Raw genomic sequence first — 22605 nt, forward strand, 5'->3', positions numbered from 1 at the left:
AATCCTAAAAGCTGGCAGCATGTTGCAATTCCTATTTCTACTGCAAATAGGAACCATTATCCTGGTTTTAAAGTGACCTGGAATAATTAGGATTTCAGTAATGGAACAATATGCCGACCGTTTTCTTTACTGACAGCATTTTGAATTTAACAAGGAGTTTCTTGAAATTCTCACTCTTGCAGTAAGAGAATTTTAGAGTTTGAAATATTCAGCATCTTTCAGCTACCACAGGAGAATAAATAACTAAAGTATTTAAAAACATTATAATTTTACACCAAAACACCATACCTTCATATAATTCACTATTTTAGCAAGGACTCCAAACTTGTAGCCAGAGCCTCCTGAAAGGGCTTTCAGGTTAAATGATCCATTGCTGTGATCTGCAAGAGGAGAAAACAAACAATTAAACCATGCTTTCAACCACACCCTGTTAGCTCTGCACTCCACCTCTTTCTCACTCTTCTCCCATAAGCAGCATTACAACTGTGAACAGAAATGCCTGTTGCAGGAGCGGTCGCCCTCAGAGAACTCTGTGCTAGCACATGTATTGATCCAGACCCACAAAGTTACCCGTCGACAGACATGGCTCTGGAACACTTCTGGGCAGAGCTCCATAAATATCAAGTTATAGGGACTTGACCTTTAAGAAAACAGCAAGCAACTGCAGCATTACTACCGTAAGAGTACATGTTTAATTCTGCGGCTTAACGTATAATCATTTACGCTACATTAATTCACGCCGAAATAACAAACTGCGTTTTTGCCCAACGATTAGCTCGACTGCTAGCTTCGTGCTGCTGAGATAGGAGCAGAAAGTTTCACTTATTTCCAAAAGGTATTCAGTAGTTGCGCACCAGGTAAAGGAATGCTGCGCTTGTTGGGCTGGGCTTTTTTTTTTTTTTTTTTTAAAGTAGCTCTAGTGGAGAATTTATTTGAAAAAACCCCATACATTGAGAACAATTCAACTTGGTGTGTTGCACCACTGGATCAACAATTCAGAATCCCCTCTGTTGTCAAGTCTGGTTCTGTCTTCATGTATCGTGAGGTTTGCTACTGTGTAAAGCTCGTTTCAAAAATTCTGGACTGTTTTATTAACTTGAGCTATTAGCACAGCACGTTAAACAGAAATATCCACAAACCACTATCAAAAGCCACAGTGCCATTACCAGCGCAACGTTGCTTAAACTTAACGGTAACGGCTTTTCAGAATTTCAGCTGCTCCAGAAAAAGAACATTTCCTCTTTGTCACCACAGGAATTTTCTTCATCTCCTGGTGACTTCCAATCACATTTGTCAGGACAGTAGGTATCTCGGAGATACTGAGCTCCTACTATTTCTGTGGAAAAATCAGTCGACGGAGAGAAAAGAAGAATTAAAGTTAGTGCGTTAACTGCGGGAGAGGTTGCAGCGGGTGCTGAGCAGAGCTGCTAAGCCAAGTCTTTGCTCTGCTGGGCAGCTGAAGGATATGAATGACAGCGGTGATAAGGAGTGGAAGGGCTCATGGGTTTGTGGTGGCGAAAACAGGAAGAAAAAAGAAAGGAAAAAGATCATCGTATTCTAGAAAACGCACCTAAGATGTTCAACAAAGACCCATCACCTCCATCGAGCAAGCAGCAGGCTTAGAGAAAGTCTGCGACGTTCACGGTGTTTAAATCTAGATGCCCTTGACACGTTCCTGAGAGGAAACTCCAAATTAAGTTTCCAAAGTAACTATGCTTCAGGTGAAATTTTTTCATGTCCGTCCCACTGCATCTTAACCTACCTCTAAGCTGATCTGCAAGCCTCTATAAAAGGCAACTCCAAAGTGGGAGTTTTGGATGTGGTCAAATGTCAAACAAATCCACTTTTGATAATTATTGGGAAGACTGCATGGAAACTGGTGCTAGTATAGTAAAAACCATAATGCCGAAGGAACAAACATCACATTTAAAACTCGGCAACTGGCAATTGCGAAGCTATTACGTGACATCGTATTAGAGGCTTTACATAGCACAACAACTCTAAAATTAACGTCGAAGAATCAGTGTAACTCCAGCTACAGAAGAACATTTTATTCTGGTTACTAAATTAAGACGGAAAAAGGGAGGAAAAACAACAGCCAGCCTGAAAATAGAGCCTCCAGGAATTTTCCCCTAGAGGGTCCCCTTTATATAGACATCAATTAAAAATTAATGTCTATGCAGGGCATTTCATAAATAAATTAAAAAAAAATAATACATCTAACTAGAGGTCTAAAGTGACTAAAATAAATTCAGAGGTACAACAAATAGTTAAGACGACTTTATCATGTATTTGTTTTGTCAACTGAATCAAGAAGATTATCTTGTTTAATCTGCCTGGCTACACAGCCTGCTGCAGTTCACGACAAGTAAATCTAACCACACGGCGAAGCTGGAAATCTGTAGATATTAACACTTCAAACGTCGTGGTTTGACCGGCTGCTTTCCAGCGCAAAGCCAAGCGGGGTCACGGCCACCGTCGCGCTCCCAGCACGCTTCTCCGCTAACAAGCTCATCGCGCGCAAAGAGCCTCCCAAAAACGAGGGCGGGAAGGGGTTCGTTTCTTCTTCGAGTCGAATTTATGAATGATTTATTTACTCCTGGGGTTGAGGGCTGGATGCAAATGAGCAGAAAGGAAGTTGTCAGCAGCACCATGCTCTGGCCAATGGTAGGAAAGCTCCATCTTAGCTGTGCCATAGGCTGCATTAAAAAAAGGGACCAGAACAGCGCTTTTTCAGCATCCTTTCAGACGAGAGGTAGGTGTGTATCATTTTATAACATTGTCTTAGGTTTATCTTGATTACTGAAAGAAAATATGATTGTAACCTCCAAGCCTGTAAAAAGCTGCTTAGAATCAGAATGATTTTTCTCTAGCTTTAGCAGGATTTTGTTCCGCTGAACGCAGAGGAGCTTGTCTTGCACTATCAGACGAGCACTTTCACCATCTGTGCACTAATGGAAAATTGATGAACACTCCATCTTACAGCAGAGCTCATACACCAAGCCAAGATTCAGTAAACAAAATGGATTTCATGCTTACTGGGGAGGTAGCTGGTTTCCTGCAGCCTCACGTTCCTTGCAGTTCATTCTATGTGTTTTTACAGAAATGACAGTGAAAGGATTTTCCTTAAAACAAAGACAGCTAAACCTGAAATTCAAGAAATGTATCTCCCAAGTGGGTATTCCGTAAACCATATCAATTAACCTGCGTAAAAGAGATCTATGTTCGTGGATGTGCTAGAAACCTGTTCTAGAAATTCGGTATGTTAGGGTAGGAAGAAAATCCCCTTGCATATTATTATCCTTGTAAATATTGGCGCAGCGATCGATACAATACAAACAGACAGGTTAGAATCCATCTGAGATTTGTAAATGCTATTACCTCAAGGTGTCTGTTCAGTGGTTTCTTAAACAGGACTTCCTCAGCACTGCATTGAAATGATTTTTTTGCCAGTCATTTCCCTCTGCTCCAGGGATATGATTTCAAATAAAGCTGCTCTTCTGCAGTGTCTAAAGATGATGATACTTCTAAATTAAAACCTAATACAGATATTACAGAAGCCAATCCATTAAATATTTAACTCACTGCATTTTGGATAAAGATAGTAGCTGAACTGCATTCAAATCAGACTGGTTTACAATAGGAATTTAAATTGTGCCATTACAAAATAAGCAAAACTGCATGAAATCAGACCATTTTTGACAGCTTTCAAAGACGCTAACCTCATTAACGCTGTGTTAATTCTGAAGGCTCGGCAACGGCTACTTCAGTCTTGTATCTTAATAATTAGAGCAACGAGTAGCTGATATTTATCTGCCTCGCCTCCTTCATATTTAAAGAGATCATCATCCTCCTCCTCGAGAAGCACGAACCACCTCCGGCACGGGCATTAAATTCCACCTCCCTGCGTAAACAGGAGCTTCTCTACGCTGTGCAAACCGTTGCCCTAATGGTGGCCGCGGAGTGGGAAGGGGCCGGCTGCTGCACTGCGCCGGCAGCCGAGCGGCAGGGACTCCTGCCTGGGGAGCCGTGCCGTGCCGAAGACGCTCCCCTCCTCTCGGGAACAGAGCTACCACCTTGGCGGAGAGCTGTGCCGGCAAAGGGTCCTGGCTACGCCACGTAAACATGCCCAGTCTCTCCGTCGGCCCCAAATCTCCATCTCTTTTGACTATTCTTGATCACAATGATTAAAATAATAAATTTCCTATCAGCAGAAACAGTTAATTTTTGTGCCTGGCGTTTACCGAGTGAGCAAACTTACACGTAACAGATTCCAACAAAATCCTCAGTCTTAGAAAACTGTTTCAAAAGTTCAAAACAAAATTCCTCTCCTTTCCCCAGGATATTCTCTTGCCATTTAAAACAGACATTGAAATCCTGCTTGTTTTAACTACCCCTCAAAGGGGCCTCCAAATGCTTTTATTTTCAAATAATTCTTCGGACCAGCCCTTCAAAAACCCTCCTGACTTTTAGCCCCATAAAACAGGTCAGCTGAGTTTTCTTCCTAAACCGTGACCAAACCAAGCCAATGCTCTCAAAGCCAGGACCCAACGCAATTCAGGAGTATTTTTAGCTTGGATTTGCTCTGTGAACTTTTGTTTAAGAAAAAAACCAGAACAAACCAAACAGTTTAATTAATCCTATTCGATCACAAATTTATGTATTCAGTTACAGATTTAACAGAGGGAACAGTAAGTTACAGCAACCGCTCCAATAAATGTCTATATCAAATGCTAATGCCAGGTATCTTCCCAACAACAAAGCCGTTCTGTTTCAATTTAAATCCATTAAAGACAGAGGGATAAAGAAGAAAATGTATAATATTTAAACAATAAAAATAAGACATAAATCGCAAGCTGGTTTGGCTGTATCATCCTAGTTTTCGTAATACCCTTTTTTTTTAATAATGACACAAAAATAACGACAGGTGCTTAGACTGCTTTAAGTAATCTGTTTTAGTAGACACGACCACCCTTCGCCTTTGTCGCTTCCCATTCACGCAGGCATTTTGTAGTTTTCACCGTCTAAGCAGGTTGATTGCAGAATTATTTCTGGAATGCGCAAGGTTCATTAAAGCGTTACCTGTGAGCGCAGTTTAACGAACAAAACGTCAGCGTTACCCCTTCGTTCTGTAGTTTTGATGACTGAATGAAATTAAACTAAAAGTAAGTAGCCAGCACCATTTTGCAATGAACATAGCTAGGTTTTCGCTTTTTGCTTTATGTTCAAAGCGAAAAATCTTTCACTGAGGCATGGAAGTAAGACTCCAGGTTTCTACAAAGTTACCATCTTGTCTCTCTCTTCCCCCTCCATAATTACACATTTTCTGGGGCACTCCAGAGGACAAAAGCACATTTTGCGAGCTGCCCCTTAGCCGGCACGCACTCACCAACTTTAAAGGCTTACATGCGGGGCGCAGGCTGGCCCGTCAGTGCTGCTCACCACCACGTTTCACCTAAAATCTCCTTGCTATTTCCTCAAGGGAATACGGAGATCTGACTCCATCTCCTTCTCCCACACCCAGTTTTAAATTGCCTGAAGGATTCAAAGGTTATTACGGCGTCCTACAGGACGCTACGACAGGTAACGAGAAGTTACTGTGGCTCCTTGGATATTATTTGTTACGTTAGACTATATACCTAAAGTACTGTAAATTCCCTCAGTTTTGGGAAGCAAAGCCAGGGAAAGAAGGAAACCGGGGGAAAAAAGAGACGCATAACTGTAAAGATGTTCTTGCCAAACACCTCATCTGCCTACTTATCCGTAGGCAGAGGAATTCGGAGACAGACAAAACTGCTTTTTTGTTCTAGATACACCACAGAAATTACTGAGGCAAAGCCTACTTTCACACTTTCAAGCAACGGCCTTTCCAAAACAGCACAACTCGACAGCGATACCATTCGTGCCAGAGGCAGATTTGCCGAAGCCAACTTCTTGTTTCGTCTCTCCCCCATGCCACAAAGCAGTCTTTTCTTCTGCTGGGTACAAACAGAGAGTATCGGAGCAAAGACGACATTCCTTTCCTAACAGTTAAGCAGAGAATGCAGCTGAAAATAAGAAATCAGAGCTCCTCAGAAAGGGTTGGGTTTTCCTTGTTATCGATCCTAATGACCGCGGCACCACAAACGGGCCGAGATTTCCAAATGCGCTCAGTGCCGTTCGGGCACTGATTTCTCGAGCATAAACTTCTACTCGACAGCAGGAGCGGCAGGGGAACGAACGCGTCAGGAAAGCTGGCCTTCTGAAGTCAAGAGAGTTTTGCAGGGTTAACAACTCTGTGCTAACAGACAATTCTAAAATAATGAGTTTTAAAGAACTAGGATTGTTATTTTGTACTAGAAGAACAACCAGAAGTCCAGTTCCATTCTTTGGAAACATCCTCCAAAATAGTTACTATTTAAACGTTGTTTTAAAGAGTGATTTCCTTCTTTCTCCCAAATAGGAGAAAAAAAAAAAAACCCTAAACAAGCAAATTACACAATGACATTAACATGTAGTAAGTTCTTCTAATCGCTCGGGTATGGGAGGGCGGTACACGGATCTCCTGGTTTTCTAAGAATGCCACAAGAGCGCTGAGGGCTTTCGCACCATGCAAGTACCAATCTCAAGATTAACGACGGCCAGGTCGTTGAAACTGCTTTATACCTTGAAAATTATCTTTGTAACCTTTTTGTCTTCGCGTATACTTGAAATAAAGAAGCAAAGCGCTCTCATTCCAGAATAACTTGCACTACGTGATGCGTGCATGGACCAGTCATCAGCGAAATAAACGTTCCAGACAAATCACAAAGTTGTACATTTGGAGTTTGATACTTTTGTGAGCAAATATGAGTATGCAACAATCCATGTTTGTAGGAGGTGTGAGCGCTTAGTCTGAGCTTAAGTTCTTACAGTTAAAGGATATCTTACAGGATAAAAAATCACAGCATGTTCTCGATCCACAGAGTCCTCAATAGCTTTCTTTTTCTGTTTCAGCCCCCAAATCTGTGACAGTGAGCACGCTAAGACAACTCTTCAAGAATGGCAACCCTCAACACCACTCACTGGAACGAGACTACATCCATTTCCCAGTATCTGGGCTTTCAAGTGCAAAAAATTTACCCTTTCCATGATAACTGGAACACTGCCTGCTTTATTATTCTGATCATATTCATCTTTACTGTAGTTTCTCTGGTGGTGTTGGCTTTCCTCTATGAACTGCTAGACTGTTGCTGCTGTGTGAAAAATAAAACTGTGAAAGACTTGGAGAATGAACCCAATCCTGTCAGAGCAATGATGAACAGCTTCAGAAAGCGTGAAACAGAGGTGGTGTAGGAAGGACTGGGCATCAGCACTTGAAGAACGTTTAACACCTTGAACGAAGCCTCTTGTAACTTCTGAATGAGCAAGTCACGTGCTTTTTTTTTCTTTTGGACTTAAATATAGCAGCAACAGTTATCGTTTTATCTCTGGCTGTGAACTTGAATAATTGGCAAAGCCTTTCCGAGTGCTTAGCAGAAAAATGATCTGTTGCAATGTTGTGGGGGAAGAAAAGATTTTTGTTTCTAAATGAACTTTTGTTGTTTCTATTGAGTTACTAGCATAGATCTTTGTCTACCTGAAGGAACAAATGTTGCCTAACATACGTAAAACTGTGTTGCTTAACCGGAGAAAACGTTTATAAAAACGCTCAGCAATCCAATCATACGTAGTGCAAAGACACAGCAGTGTCCTCCCACTGAGGTCAACCACACAAAGACAGGGAAGACATACAAGGGGTGAGAAAAAAGATAGGAGACGGAAGAGTTGAATGGCGAGAGATCCCATGAGACAAGAGGGTCTCGTGCGAATCCTTGCCTTCGGCAGCTCTTCTTATGACGGGTTTCTTGCTTTTAGAAGAGAGGGCGGTGGGAGGAAAAGTAAGCCAGCGTGAAATATATCCCTAAAATGGTCTTTTCTAACCTCCCATGGTACAGTTCGACCCTTTCTCCCTCCCCTTTTCCAGCTCCAGAGACCTGCTCTCCCCTTAATGCGTATTCATCCTGTTTAACAACTTCTGGGTGTCTGACTAATGACGTGGCCTTAAGAATATCTGACTCTTTCCACAAAAGCATACTGTAGCGGTACTACGGTCTAGAAGAAACAGGGACGTTTTTCTGCCCCAAGGCTGCTGCCTCTATGGTAACCACACCACTACAGGGAGTCAGACGTGCCGGATACATCACCCCTATCTTAACTTTTTAAAGCTGAACTAGAACTGACCGAGTTCTCGCCAAGGAACGCAAGCAGACGGGTCGCAGACCTCCCGCACCGATGACAGTAATTTCGCCCAGCCTGCACGCAGCTTTCAGGTGTCGACGTGCTTCACAAAGGAGGCCGCACCAGGATAAGCCTTGCACTAGGGACGGCGAGGCAGATGCACGGCGAGAAGTGCCTTCATTTTGCACAAGAGAATCTCAGCTTGCTTCATCAGCCTGCCGATGCAGCCCAGAGAGCTCACACTCACACCATTCTCGCAAACCGACCGCGTAACACCCAGACCTCTAGCTCACCAGGTTATTTTTCTTCTGTAGCTGCGTTGCGTCTATAGTTTTTAAAACCATACAAGTTTTGCAGTTATAAATTACAACGGTAATAACGGCATCCAACAGCGTGGCCATCGGTAATGCCCAGTAAGTCTTTCACACTCCTGAACCCCTAGAGAAGCAGGCCAGCGAGAAACGTCCCAGACCAAACCTACGTGTGGGACAAGATATTTAATTATATAAAAACCCAAATAATATTGCTGTCATTAGGGAAACAAAACCCACCTAATGGCCAAACGGATGAGTAAGCTACAACACTGATCTCGCAGTCTATCCGTGTCAGAAATACCTTTGTGCTACAGTCAGTACCTATAATTATCTCTTTCTTTTTTTTTTTTTTTTAAATATATAAACTCCCTCTATCGTGTTCAGTATGCCTAAGCTCCAGAAGATCTAGACACAATGAAAGACTTGCTAATTTGACTCGTGCTCTTCCCGGTTGGTGAGAAGGAGTCACAAGATTCCCAGGCCACTACTAACCAGCACAGCCAGTCCAGTGATTCACCCGGAGAAGCCATCTCCCTTCCGCCATCACAAAACGACACAACTACCGCTGCAACCGTTCACCTCAGATACACTTGTTACGGTGAAGTTTCGCCAGTACCAGTCACCACGTGCAGAGAATGCTTTTAGCTAAAAATCAAACTATAAGCACAATTAATGGAAGCTGACACCTCGGCTACACGACAACTTAGGATTCGCACCAAGACATACGATGAAGGTAGTATTTAGTGATGACAATGCCTTCCGCTGTCAGGGACGCTGGGTAGATGCCTCGTTACCTTCTGCTGTATTTGACAGCGTCCGCCCTGAAAGCCCGGTGTCCCGCTCAAGAGAGGCAAGAGTAGCCATCGGGACGCACTGAATTAATTAACATGCCTCTTTCCCGAAAGCAAACACTCCGAATGGCAACAGGACTGCTGGCCGCTTGCAGCGTTCCTACAAAACTCTCATCCTGGCTGCACACAAGAAGGCAGTGTGCAGGAGGTAAGACGGCTAGCCTCTGCTACGCCGGCTTCGTGTTCTTATGCCTTCCTGAGAAGCACATGCAATGAAAAATCTTGGAACTCATTCCAGCTACTTATTTCACAGATGTATAAAGGGGGCTGGGTGTCTGCACAAGGAACAGAAGACAAAGATCTCCCCTTGCACAGCCCTAGAGCCTCCAGATGATTCTTTCCCACGTGCAAACTAAGTGGTGAAACAGCTCCTGGAGATTTCAGCTCTCGGTTACTGTTGGCTAAGACCATCAAGACAAAGGTCTTGAAATAAAGACTAAGACCTTAGCCGCAACTTACTATTCATTAATAAAAATAAACAAACAGATATGATCTATTTCATTTATTTTCCAGTTACTATTCCGAACTGAGTAAACGAGGCAGTTGTACATTTTTTTCAAATAACTTGTTTGAATAATGGTTTCAAATAAATATAGTAATCACTATTCTCACTGGAAAGCTTACAACAAATCTTCACACACAGGCCAGATTTAGCTCTGCAGTCATTTGAAGATTAGAATGATCTCGATGCCTCTCCTCCCCAGAAAAGTGATAAGGGCAGGTTCTCCGAGTCATAGAATCACAGAACGAGGGACAACCTGCAGGCGCTACACACCCAGGGCCTATCTACGCCAACACGTAATCAGTGTGACGCTATTTATCATCTTTGTGGTCTATACTATACAACAAAACTAGGAGCGATCGTCTTAATTTTAATTTCTGCGAGGGGGTGGGACAGGGATTCTTCAACATCAGGTTTTTACTCCACCTCCCCAAGACCCATCTCTGACACACGCGTATCCTGACAGGCACCTAACAATCTGGCGATTCAAATAAAAAGCAGGTTTTAAGGCAAAGGACTTGGACTCTGCAGCACCACAGGGCAACTTGTGCTGCTTAACCCGTTCAGTCGCTTGCCAGCCTGAACGCTTGTTCTGAGCCAATTCGTAAGAACACAAGGGAGAAAGCTGGTCCGCTTGCTCTCCGTTATTTTTCTTCCATCCTTGCTGCTTCTGCAGCAGCTAGTAAATACTCTCCAGGGGAAAATGAAAGGAGGCTGAACTCATTCTGCATAAAAATGTTACAGAAACCCCGAAACCCTTCTGATACTGTCTGGAACGAAGCCAGCAGTATAAAAGATATAGTGTATTTCCTCACAGCCACGCATCCCTATTTGTGTAAGCTAATCATTTAACAGCTGCAAAAGCACTTAAAGAAATACCCAGACCACAAAACCACAGAAAAGAAATTGCGCTTTCTTTTTCTGGTCTGTCACTTGGCCCCATATCTACTCAAACCCTCCAGATCAGACTCACATTTGAACCGTCCGCCCTCTTCCCGCCTCCCCATCCCTCTTGCCCAGCAAACCACTCTCAGGACATGCAGTTTAAGATATTCCATGTAGAATTTTATTTTATTTGGAAAGGAGAGTGTGGCAAAGGGACCAATGGAAACCTGGCCTCCCTTGATTTATTTTGAAATGCCTGGCTGATAACTTTATTTGGTGCCCTGGGAAGCTGGAGGTACATACGCAAACTCCCTACTCTTCCCCTCAGACCGAAGATGCTCCACTCCTCCCATCGTCCTTGATGTTCTTCTCTGTTGTTTTTAGCTGTATTGTTTCTTTTGGACTTTAGAAGAGAGCCACGCACGGTATTCAAAATATGAGCACGCAATGAGTTTGCGCAACGGGTATTTTGCATTTTAGTAACTCCTGACGTTTGATTTGGCTTTTAGAGCACATCGGGGAACGGTCGCTGCTTTCGCAGAACTGAAAAGGCCCCCCGAGTTACGCGTCTCACACAGCGCAAGCAAACACAGCATGCCGCTGCAGGCACGCAGATCCTCTCCCTGCTGCTCCAGGTGCCGTGCTTTTCATTTGCTCCTGCTATTTCAGTGCTGCTTGACTAACTGCTTATTTGATAGTGAGAGATGCATTATCAGTGCCACCATCCCAGGAAACTGACCACGCTCCTGAACAAAGCGGACAGAAACCTACAGAAATCCTGGCGTTCGTGATCAAATATTAGCTCCCAGGTAAAACAAGAATGACTGCTAATCACAAAATGCTAGCCAGACAACACGCAAGTTGCAAAATCCATCTCGCAGATGGATAGCCTACGGCTTCCAGTTAACAAAACTAAGTTTTAGGTGCTCTCTTGCCAGAAAGACAGAGGAGAGAAAAAGTAGACCGCTGTTGCTGCTTGTTGCGTGGGTCCAGCGAGCACTGAAACCCACAAGTCAAAGCTCAGCTTTGTACAAAATAATATTTTGGCAGCAGCAATTCGTCCAACTGAGTAACAGCAAACAAGTCAGAGGAGGAGGCCTGACACGTATACATGGTAGGAAAAGTGTTTTTTTCCAGTTGTGTAAGTGACTTTCTTAACAAAAAGTCACAATTTAAGAGAAAGAGTGACCGCTAGCAAAATTCACAGATAGACTGATTCATGCAAATAAACCATAGCTTACAGGCAGACAGTGGAAAATACCAAACAGCTGTTGAATGGGAGACTTTCACCAACCTGTGCTTTGTTTTGAGCTCGAGGAGCCACCTTGTTCTACCTTTGCTTTCTTTTTTTTTGAGGAAGAGGAGTCAGAAGATGGCGCTGGACGTTTTTCTACTGCTGGTGTGGAGAGGGCACGCTTTTTGAATAGCTCTCGCTCTCTCAATAAGCTTGGATCCATAATTCTGTTAGGAGAAGGAGGAGGAAAAAGGCAAGAAATAGGTATTAGAGTTATTACGATGTTTAAGAGGAGAGATAGCCGTGTATGAAGCTGTTTATTTCTTGTTTGTGCTCTGCGGGGACTTTAAGAAACTGACGTGCCTGGGGATTTAAGGTGTCAGAACGCAGCCTTAACCCCCAAAAACCACCTGAAGGTAGAAAATGTGATTTCTGGACCAGCCCTCGCACTGACACCCATCTGGAAGAGGGCCGGGGGAGCCCGCTGGCCGAACACCGGGCTTCCGCGCCCGCCGGGACCAAACGCCTGCCTCATCGCCGCCCGGCCTTAACGAGGAACCTGAAACTCACCGATATGAGGGGAAACTTCAGCAGCGAGGCGACCGCCCGCCCGGAAACCGGCCCGCGGGTGCCCGCCCCTCGCTGCCCCGTTTACCCACGGCGGGCGGGGGGCCTGGAGAAGCCGGATCCCCCGCTCTCTGCCCAGCGGCTGCCCCACACCGGGCGGCCCCGGCCGCCGCCCCCCTCCCCCTCGCCTCACGGATCGGTTCCCCGCCACCGCCGCCGCCCCGCGCGCTCCCTCACCCGCCCGCCGCAGCGCGAGGCGCAGGCCGAGTACCGCCGCCCTCCGCCTATTGGGCCATGCCGCCTTCCCGGCAACCCCCGCGCCGCCGGCGTCACGCCCCGCCCCGGAAGTGGGCGGGCGGTTGCCGTGGCAACGCGCCGGCCAGCGGCCGCCCGCGCTTCCTGAAGCCCTCTGGAGCGGTTAACGCAGCGATTTGTTTATTTTTTTAATAATATCACATTTCACACAGTGAAAAAGCATAGAAGTGGTGCTAGGGCACCTCTTGCAAGGGAGAGGAGAGAAGAGGCATCTGCGGGAACGAAGAGAAAGCACAGCCAGTGCAACTATACGGGTGAAACAGGACTCTGCCTACATAATGCTCCTCACAGTGAGAGGGGAAGGTAAAAAAAGTAAAATCTTCATTTTTGTATTCAACTAAAAATCCCTTTTCTGGTCTCTGCTTTCGTTTTTTTCGTCTGGGTTGGAGGCAGAACTGTCACTGTTGCAGATCCAAACCATTCCGGCACTTTCCTCTTACAAGGGGGATGCGAGCTCTGGAAGAAGGAAACAAACATGGGCAAAGGTGAGCATTCCGGTTTAACTGGAATACAGAACTCTACCCCAGAAGATCATGCGCATGAGGAGACATGAACTATCTGCAGTAGCAGCAGAAGGCTTACGTCTCCCTTCAGTGCAACACCTTTTCAAATAACTGAGGGACCAAAAAAAAAAAAACCACCAAACACGAAACAGAACATCAAGCTAGAGCAGTGAGAAGAACCAATGCCAGGAAACATTTGGCCTGAAACAAAGGATGCTGACACACCTAAGTGTTACAGTGGCCTTAAAAAACAAACCCACAAACGCACAACACCAACTGTCAAGATAACAAAAGGACAGCAGCTGTGAAAGAGGGGATGGAAGTGGATGCCCCAGACCAGTGATACATCAGCACTACCCAGTACCTTCCCCGATTACAACTTGAGAAAAAGGGACTGAAAGCCACAAATGGGGCTGTGGGTGCCTGGCAGCAGCTGTGCAAGGCACCCTTTCTTCTCTGCCTCTCCTCACGAAGGTCACAAGCTCTGCAGGACTCATTCGGGCTTGTGTCCCCCAAGGAGAGCTCTCCACAACTGCTGGGTGCCTCTCCTGCACCGTGGTGGGAAGAGATGCTATGGCAACGCAAAGCCACGAATTCCTGTAAAAGCTTACAGCCAGGAGATAAATGGGTTTCTGCTCATCCTTCAGCCACCAGTTTTTAAATCCTGGAAGGCCAATCGCTGTTGATACATTCGTCTCAAGATGAACAAGACTGCTGGTGAGCTGCCCTTGGGAAACACATCAGGAGGACCGATCTACAGCCAAGAGAGCTGTTGCTCCAGTGCTTGCATCAAGAGGTGTGCACATAACACCAGAACTCCTTGCCCAAGCCTGGGTGAAGTGGGAAGGGCACTGAGAGCATTACAGTGATCATGCTTTGTCCCTATGTCATAACAAAGGGGCTTTACTTGGAACTTGATGTTCTGGAATTCTCTGAAGCTATCACCAGCAATCCAAAAGATTATAACGTTATAATGTGTTTAATGTTTCCAGTAAGACAGCTGCTGTGCTCTTTAGGAGTTATACCTACCTAACACTGACCAGATCACAAATAATGATTTGTCTGCATCATGTTTTGCACTCACATCAACAGCCAGCTTCAAGCTGAAGCGAGTTGTACAGCAAGTAGTGCTGGGCAGAGCCACAGGAGCTCCCTTTAGAAAAAACACTATGTGTGCTCATACAACTTGTGTTCACATAAACACCAGTGCAGAAATCCTAAATGTCATCAGGATACGATCTCACACAACCCTATACACCTCAAGGAGAAGAGGGAGCCAAATGTCCTCCGAAAATGTTGGAAGCATCTGCCACTAGATGGCTGACAAGATGTACTGGGGAAAAAAGTTTCTGTAGCAGGCTGATGCTGTGAGAGAGGTATATTTGGGCATAGCAAGGGCAATAAAAGCAGCATGCTGTCACTATATCATGGATATTAACAAGAGAAGTTAGCTGGCAATCCAGGCCAGGGTTTTGGGCACAGTAAAGCAGCCAGACAGAAGCTGGGATTCTGGTTCGTTAAAAATCAACACCCAAATCATCAGGTCCTGGCTCTGCTCCCGGCACAGAGCTACAGGCAGTCTCACCTTGGGCTGAGAGTCAGCAAACAGTTCCTCCTCATCAGGACTGAGGGCAGGCTGGTTCCAGGAGGCCAGTGTGATGGGCTTCGGGCAGGCTGCTGCCCCTCTGCTCCCCGCCTGGCTGTCATCCACGCTCTGTACAGCCTTATGACAGTAAGGAATCGGGCTGTTACAGGTGTCACAGCATTAAAGCTTAAGTCTGCACAAACCAGATTCAATGCAAAAGCTGCATTTTGGAAGGGTTTTTTTTTTTTTTGCAAATAAATGAGTTTGTAATTATAAACAGAGTTCCAGCACCTCTGCTTAATGAGATCACTAGCTGTTTCTTATCCATTTCACCACAATAAAGTTTGAGCAAGTGAAGTGCATCCATTTCAAACACAAGGGAGCTGGGACTTCACCTTGGGCATTTTTTTTTTTTTTTGTAGTGGAGAAAAATATTCCTCCATCCCCATGGCTCTGAGAACTTGAAATTCTTGCTTCTGCCTCACAAGCCCTGTGTTTTCAAAAGCATTTTTACAGCAAAGGTATCAGTTAAAAATGGCATAGTGGGCACAGAGGTATTAACTTCTAATTTCTATATAATGCCTGCTGGTCATAGGTTGAAACAGCCAAGCTGAGATTTTTGGATCAACTACACATCTCAGTGTTGCTGAGAGCATCGCTAATGGCAAGTCTACCGTATGCTTTATTACAATAAGAACATCTGTTTACCGAAGCCGAAGGCACCGCCTGCAGATGCGTTTTCTCTGCTCTTTCCTTCCATGTCGGATTGATCAAATTACCCTGGAAAAGCAGCAGTAGCATAAAGGTGGTTAAAATCCAAGAACATTCATGAGCAGATTTAGCAGCTGTTTGCTACAGGGAATTATTAGAACCAGGATATCTTCTGAAGCAGAAGTCAATAAAGATTATTTGGATTAGCTTTCAGATTTGCAGTCTACTCATTTGTATAATATTAATTTGATTTCTAATAGCATGTCATTCCCATTATTAGCTCCAGCAGCGAACAGTAGCAGAAAAAAGTGTAATTAGAGCCCACGCAATTGGACTGCCAGGAGGTCAACTTCAAGAAAAAGAAGGCTCAGACACAGATACCGCAGAAATTAAACAGCACTCAGGGATGCAAGAAACAATCAATTTGGCCAAGCAGCAAGGCTTGAAAGTTTGTTCGAGCCAGAGTTCAAGAAATCAACCCCTAACCCTTTAAGAAACAGACATGAAATCCTAGCACAGGCAGCAGAAGGATTTAGAGTTTGGAATTTCTTTTTACCATTCCCACCTGGAGCCACTCCATGCAGGGTGGCCTTTCGTACAAGGTGCTGAACTGGGACTTGGGAGACACCGAGAGGCCAGCCAAGGGCTCAGAAGAGTAGCCTGGCTATTCTCCAACAGCAACAAAGAGCTCCTTATTTCCCGAGATTTCTCCCTAGTGAGTCAGACTTATGGCATGACACTTTTGTGATCACAACTAGGCCCAGCAGTTTCAAGCAACAGAGGAACTCACGAAAGACTGCGAGACATTTCTGGCAGGCATTGTCTCTGGCTTTTTCCCCGCTCTCAAGTTTTCTGCTAACTTAAAGCTTTGTGCACAATAAGAGAATCCCTTTTCCCACATCAAGCTGGTGATCAGGTACCAATGCACAGAAGCAAGGCCAGGGCAGAACAGGGACTTTGTGGCTACGAAGGATTCAGCTTCCCAAAGGTTTTCATACCAGGGAGAACTTGGAATTTCAGCTTTTTCCTCCACTGCCCCAGCTACTCTAAATCTGGGATTTTACAGGGGACGTTTTGCATCCATGTCCCCAAAGGCTGGACAAAGGCAGAAAGCATTTGTCCCTCTTCTCCGAGGCCAGGATTAAGCTGCAGTTGCAATGGTTTACAGTGGTGGACCACGATGTGCCTGATCTTCCTGGGCGACACGTCCAGGACTTACTACGGTAGAGATGAGCTCAGAGTCCCACACAGGAGCAGATCAGCTCACGTGACATGTTTAACAGACCACAGCGGTACTGGGGCAGCCGCCTTCTAGGTCAGTGCTTTGCAAGGGGAACCTCCGATCCTGCTCCGAGCATTGCTCTTGGAGGAGAGGGAGGCAGTCCTACTCAAAACTGAGTGAAAGCTGGATTGTGAAGATGAAACACTAAGCACTACCCTAAACAGCAGCAACATAAAAGGGCTTTTAGTCTGCTCCTACACAGTGGAAACATTCTTTTCTCTGAAACAGTTTTATACCTCCTCTTACTAACCTTTGTTTTACTCCACAAGGCATCTTCTCTGCTTGCTTGATCTGCTCCTGTTTTTTCCTGCTGCCCTTCTGACCATACCAACATCCTTTTGACACGTGAGCCATCTTGAGACTTATTTCTATCCTCTTTCTCCAATAATGCAATAGTCATCCTGATGAGATACAGTTCAATATTTGCAGGAACAAGTTTTCTAATTGCTTCAATTTTGGTGGTGTCTTGAAAAAAGTATAAATACCATGTTAATTGTTTTTTAATCCTCTGGCCCCCTATTCTCATGTTGTAAAACACATCAGTAGTCTCATTAAAGCATAGGTAGATTAAGCCATAGAAAAGATAAAAAAATAAAAAATAAAACAAGATATGGGTTGGACTCACTGGACAACAGATCATTATCTCATGGGATAAATCTCCACCTCATTTGTGCTCACACAACTTACTGTCCTCAATTTAGTCTAAAACATCAGAATCACCTGCCTGTAACTTGCATGTCCTACCAACCATTTTCTTTTGAAAGAAAGGCTTTGTTAGCTCAGGCTGAAAAGCCCCTCTGCTTTCTTAAATATAGTGCCATGCCAGTTCTCCACTCCAGCATGGCACTAAATTTAAGAAAGCAACCTGAGAGTCTGTTTGAGCCTGTATCTGCTGCTGAAAAACGCTTTAATGCCCAATAGGACAAGAGTAATGAAGCTAGCAAGTCAGCAAACTCTGCCAAGCTAAGAAATTAGACTAGTAGGGCAAGAGGGAACTTTAAGTCACTTGGCCTCAGAACCACAAGCCAGTACATGCTTGTCTTCAGCCTCTGAACTGGCCCATGGCACCAGATGACAGCATTAAGAGGAAGAGCTGCTTTTCCTGCACTTCTCGGCCTCCTCATCATAAACATCTTGCAGAGAAGTTGCACTGGCGCAATTCTACAGCTCTTATTCAGCGTGTTTTCTTTAGATGCCGGTATTTACAGGAAGACTTTGCCGGGCTGATATTTTTTCCAAAAACACTTGAGTAAAGACAGATTTAAGAATGATGCCAGAATCTTTTCAACAGCCATACAATTGAGTGAAAGGACTTGTAAAGGGCTACCCTCTTTTGCTCTTTAATGAATCACAATTGCCTTCTTTTACAACATAACAACCTTGAAAGAAAACCAATGGCCCTGGCATCGCCATGCACTGCCTCGCCACAGCCACAGGCCTTCCAGAAATGATTGGTTCTACCTACGAATCAGCGGAGCTGTCAGTTTTTCATTCCCTTTATCTGCATGCCCCTGTCACAAGAAGCTTCACAGAAGGGCTGCGATGCTCACCCGAGTCAATGGGAGGATTACGGATAACATCAGAAATGATCTGTTGAACTTGAGGAGTCAAACCTGCTCGCTCCAGGTTGACAGGGTAGCCAGCTTTCATCGCCTGCAATAGGTGAGTGCCAACCTCAGAAAGACGCAGAGATCTGGTCTCACTTATAGTCCTCTAGGGAAAGAAAGGCAAAAGGAATTAGCATGGCAGAAATGTCTGAAATACAACTCCAAGCTCAAAACCTGGCAACCTCCCATTCCCAAATGGGGATACTGGCATGTTGCAGTGCAACAAAGCTCCCCAAAACCCTTTGTTACTCCTAATGCTTGTCTTATTACCTCCTAATTTGTCTCATGTCTTTTAAAGCTTGTAAAGAACATTCTTCTCTTGAGGCTACTACTTCTCGAGTGCAACATCTCAGCCTTAACTTGCTTGAGATGAAGAGAGGTTTACACAGGAAGGGTGCTGTGTGGCCACCTCAACGGCTCACTACAGCCTGCTTACAGCTCACATCACTTGTGTCACAACGCTCCCTACCATCCTCTTTCCACCCTGTGGCAGCTGAATCACAGCAAGTTCTACCACAAAGGAAACGGATGCTCTCACCTCACAGTTAAATCAGAATATCAACCCAGCTCCTACTTCCTAAGATTGCTGTGTCCAAGCTTCAGGTGGCTGCTGCTAAGTAGCTGTGATGCACCTGACCTTCCCATTGCCCATTTGATTCATAACATCTATGCAGAACATGGATAACACCAAAACAAATTCCCCCTCATTCTCATAGCTGTTAGATGAATTCTTCTCTTAAAACATTGGCCTTGAAGAAAAAAAATGTCAAACTTCATCTGCCTCAACTTGTACTGTTCAAGGAGAGATTTCAAACTAGGTACTTGTCTTCCTGAAAAGAAAACGTTTCAAGCTTCTACCGATTTCTCCCCAGACAACACACATACTGTGCGTATTATCATCAGGATTAGTGGATACAGAGCTTCAAGTGACCTGTTAATCATTATACAATTGTTTCTTGTTAATTAGTCCTTAAGTACACTTTTAAGTTAGCAACTACCTGACAAGGTTTACCCATACTCTTGGGAGGAGCAAACCAAAACTCAAAGCAACTTGAGTTTCCTACTGTAAAATTGAAAAACAATAAATAAAATTATATCCAAGCGGCTCGTGAGGTTCATCTTCACAGGGCACATGGCGTGATGCCAGTTTAGCCACAGGCCCTGTAGCACTTCAACAGGTTACACGTGACAGGTAACTTGTCCAACTTTTGCTCGTAATGGGAAACACAGCTTTCCAAAATCTCAGCTAGAAAGCCAGGACAACAGTTAGCACCAAGACTTGAGTTTTGCCTTGGATCTTCCCACGAGCTTTGTTTCTTGACACACAAGTCTTACACGTGGATGTGGCACAGGCAAAGGAATAGGAATTTCCTACCTAAACCAAGACCAGAGTTAATGAAATTCATCCCAATGGTTATTAACCTTAAAGATATGCCTATGTACAGCCTCATGCTTGGTGTCCTTTCCAGCAGGCTACTGGATCAGCAAGTTTTTCCTGTATGCCCTTACTACTGTGAAAAGAGAAAAACATAGAAAGAGGCAGAACTAACACTTGCAATAGAAAAGCACGCTGCGTAACTGTACTGAAACAGGCCAATGAACCAACAGCAACAGTTCTGCCTGACGCCCTGCCAACCTGTGCAGGCATTGTAGCAGTTAAGGAGCTGCGTCTCACCTCACAGCAAACCCTTTTTTTTATGCTTTTACTGGTCCATATAGATGAGTTAGGTGAGCTACCATTTGCCAAGAAAGATACTGCCTCAGTGTTTTAAAGCAACCCCGTCCCAGCACTGGGCAGAGGATTTAAGACAACTTCCAAATCCCCCTCCTCTAGACAAAGCATGCCCGCCCTTAGTTTTCAAAAAGGAAAGGACCACCACAGGGAAGGGCTTACCATAGAGAGATTTTTCTCTTGGAACAGGACGTAGGTGACATGCTCTGAAGGAGAGAGGGCTCTAGTACACTTCCAGGGAGAGGCTTCTTTCTGATCTTTAGATTCAGATGCGGGGAATGTGTCAGTCTAAGTGAGATAAAAGGATTTAGAAGAATTATATCCCACTGACAACCAATGGGTCACCCTCCCATTATCTGAAGTTACCTGAAAGAGCAACATAAATGTAATCATTCATCTCTACAGATATCAGTTTTGAACCCAAGTTCATGTTCCACAAAAAAAACTAAGCAAAGAGGGAATCCAGACGGACACCCACATATTCCCATCTTAATAAAACAAGAATGGCATTGTCCAAGGGACTTGCAAAAAAAAAAAAAGCCAACCAGAAAAACAGTGTCCAGGTCAACAGAACTTCTTAGGTGTTGCTCATTACACATAAAACTATTCCATCAGAACTATTTCAGGTATTCAGTCTGCTGCTTAGTATGGGAAACTCCTGTTTTAATCTTTTGGTCTACGCTCATTTCTTGGGGGGGAAAAAAAAAAACCAACAAAGAAAACAGGAATGCTTTTGGTCTCGATTCCTAGAGCATAGTAGTTGTCTGTGAAGGAGAAAAAAGACTCCAGAGAGTATTCTCAAGCATTACAGAGAAGAAGTATTGCTGCTTTACCTGCTTTCTAGACTAGATAAATCCCTTTAACTGTAGGTTGACATAGAAACTAAGATCCCCAAAGCACAACTGCTTCATGGTTCCTCTAATCCTCTGTTCCACGGCCCCTCCCTAGCGGCATCTCTTGCCATAGTGACTGATGAGGAACCACTCTACATAAAGTCTCAGACAGAAGAAAGTCAACTGTGATACGAGAACCAAGAGGATTATTTCCAACAGCTGGAAATCTCGGCTCTCCTGCCAATCTCCAAAGGAGAGGCTTAGAGGAAGCAAAGCTCTGCCCTCCAACTCTGAGTCAATCAATAAACCATGGAGAAGGAACATTTACTACACCTTTGGCCTCCAGCCCCAAAGGACAATAACTAGCTGCAAGCTCTCAAGAATACAGCACCTATTGATTGAACCCTCAGCCTGGCCAGATGGGTGACCTCTATAACGAGGTCCTGGACTTTCAAGATGACCGCATTAATCTGGAACATAGCCAGGTCCCAACGTCATTGCCAAGTAGCACATTCAGATTTGAGGCCTATTTGTACCCAGGGCTAGCAAGTTTCACTGCCATGCTTAGATGGAATAGCTGTGACAAGGATGAACTCTGAATGAGAAATCTGAGAGTTGCAGACCCAATTATGTCTTTAAGGCTCTTGCAAATTAGCAGACACTTTAGGAAGTCTTACCTGCAAACCATTCACTTGGCAGAAGTCCTTAATTTCAGCCAGGAGGGGGACCAACATGGTGGATTTTGCTTCAGATACACCATCGATTCTCTTGACGTTCTCAACACTCGTAGGCCTGGTTTAGGATAAATAATAAAAGCCATGGAAATGTCCTATGTCAATGCTTTGAAATATCAAGTGTCTGTCAATGACACATGCTTGACTACAGACCTATTAGTCAAAACTTGAAAATGTTATTACAGCACCCTCATCGTCTCTGCACCTAATTAAGTTCACTGCACTTTTGACTCACAAAGCTTGATGACAGCAAAACCTTCAAGTTGGCTGGTTAATACTTTGGAGGACCAGTTCACCACATGCTTCTTTATTTGCTTTTACCGCCCAAGAGCACATAAGCCCAGAGCTCTTCCATGGAATAACGTACATATTCCAAAAGTAGTATTGTCTAATGCCTTTTAGGGGCTGGAAAAGGCACTTCAGATGGATTACCAACTGAGCTGCCCCACAATACCCTCACATACAATGAGAAATAAAAGAATAATTTTTCCCCCTCCTTTCGCTAGTTGAGAGCAACATTAAATTGTGCTTGTTCTTTTACACTACAGAGCTACCCCTGCAAGGTAGGGAACAGCTCCTGACCCATAGCTGACCCTTAGCAGGATAAGGGCATACTAAAATGATTAAAACACATTGGGAAGAAGCAGATGGAAAGGTAAGGATGAGTAGAAAACAGACACCTTCCTCCTCTGACTGGTCAACCTAATAGGAG

At 44.5% G+C, this 22605-nt stretch overlaps 3 protein-coding genes across 37 annotated transcripts in view; 1 reads left to right on the forward strand and 2 right to left on the reverse strand.

Annotated features, from left to right (window-relative positions):
* GTF2E2 (general transcription factor IIE subunit 2) overlaps nucleotides 1–13223 on the reverse strand; it is a 33038-nt gene extending 19815 nt beyond the window's left edge. For 4 of the 11 annotated variants that reach the window (XR_015700141.1, XM_087737982.1, XM_087737980.1 and 1 more), the window contains exons 1-3: nucleotides 12829–12929; nucleotides 12085–12251; nucleotides 289–380 (exon numbers count right to left, since the gene is read on the reverse strand). Coding sequence is in view for 8 of the 11 variants with exons in the window: in XM_087737982.1 (XP_087594108.1) it covers nucleotides 289–380; nucleotides 12085–12247 (255 nt within the window). In the remaining 3 variants the exon portion in view is untranslated. Of the gene's footprint in view, nucleotides 1–288; nucleotides 381–1166; nucleotides 1337–12084; nucleotides 12252–12594; nucleotides 12752–12828; nucleotides 12933–13088 lie in introns of those variants that run through there. The other 7 variants (XR_015700139.1, XR_015700140.1, XM_087737979.1 and 4 more) reach the window with 5 other exon arrangements.
* Nucleotides 1347–9890, forward strand: SMIM18 (small integral membrane protein 18). Of its 2 annotated transcripts, none has more exons than XM_087737989.1 (2): nucleotides 1347–2759; nucleotides 6976–9890. In XM_087737989.1, exon 2 carries the CDS (start codon nucleotides 7021–7023, stop codon nucleotides 7312–7314), a length of 294 nt encoding a protein of 97 aa, XP_087594115.1. In that variant the 5' UTR covers nucleotides 1347–2759; nucleotides 6976–7020; the 3' UTR covers nucleotides 7315–9890. The 2 variants fall into 2 exon arrangements, with proteins under 2 accessions (XP_087594115.1, XP_009467785.1); XM_009469510.2 differs by having other exon boundaries at nucleotides 1347–2755.
* WRN (WRN RecQ like helicase) overlaps nucleotides 13010–22605 on the reverse strand; it is a 47524-nt gene continuing 37928 nt past the window's right edge. For 22 of the 24 annotated variants that reach the window (XM_087737939.1, XM_087737938.1, XM_087737948.1 and 19 more), the window contains 7 exons: nucleotides 21837–21951; nucleotides 20489–20614; nucleotides 18538–18700; nucleotides 17238–17452; nucleotides 15703–15774; nucleotides 14995–15132; nucleotides 13010–13362 (listed from right to left, as the gene is read on the reverse strand). In XM_087737939.1, coding sequence (XP_087594065.1) covers nucleotides 13240–13362; nucleotides 14995–15132; nucleotides 15703–15774; nucleotides 17238–17452; nucleotides 18538–18700; nucleotides 20489–20614; nucleotides 21837–21951 — 952 coding nt within the window. In that variant the 3' untranslated portion in view covers nucleotides 13010–13239. Of the gene's footprint in view, nucleotides 13363–14994; nucleotides 15188–15702; nucleotides 15775–17237; nucleotides 17453–18537; nucleotides 18701–20488; nucleotides 20615–21836; nucleotides 21952–22605 lie in introns of those variants that run through there. The other 2 variants (XM_087737945.1, XR_015700119.1) reach the window with 2 other exon arrangements.

This window comes from Nipponia nippon, unplaced genomic scaffold (genome assembly GCF_047370975.1).
Source record: "Nipponia nippon isolate SJK-2023a ecotype South Korea unplaced genomic scaffold, ASM4737097v1 scaffold_6, whole genome shotgun sequence".
Taxonomy (NCBI): Eukaryota; Metazoa; Chordata; class Aves; order Pelecaniformes; family Threskiornithidae; genus Nipponia; species Nipponia nippon.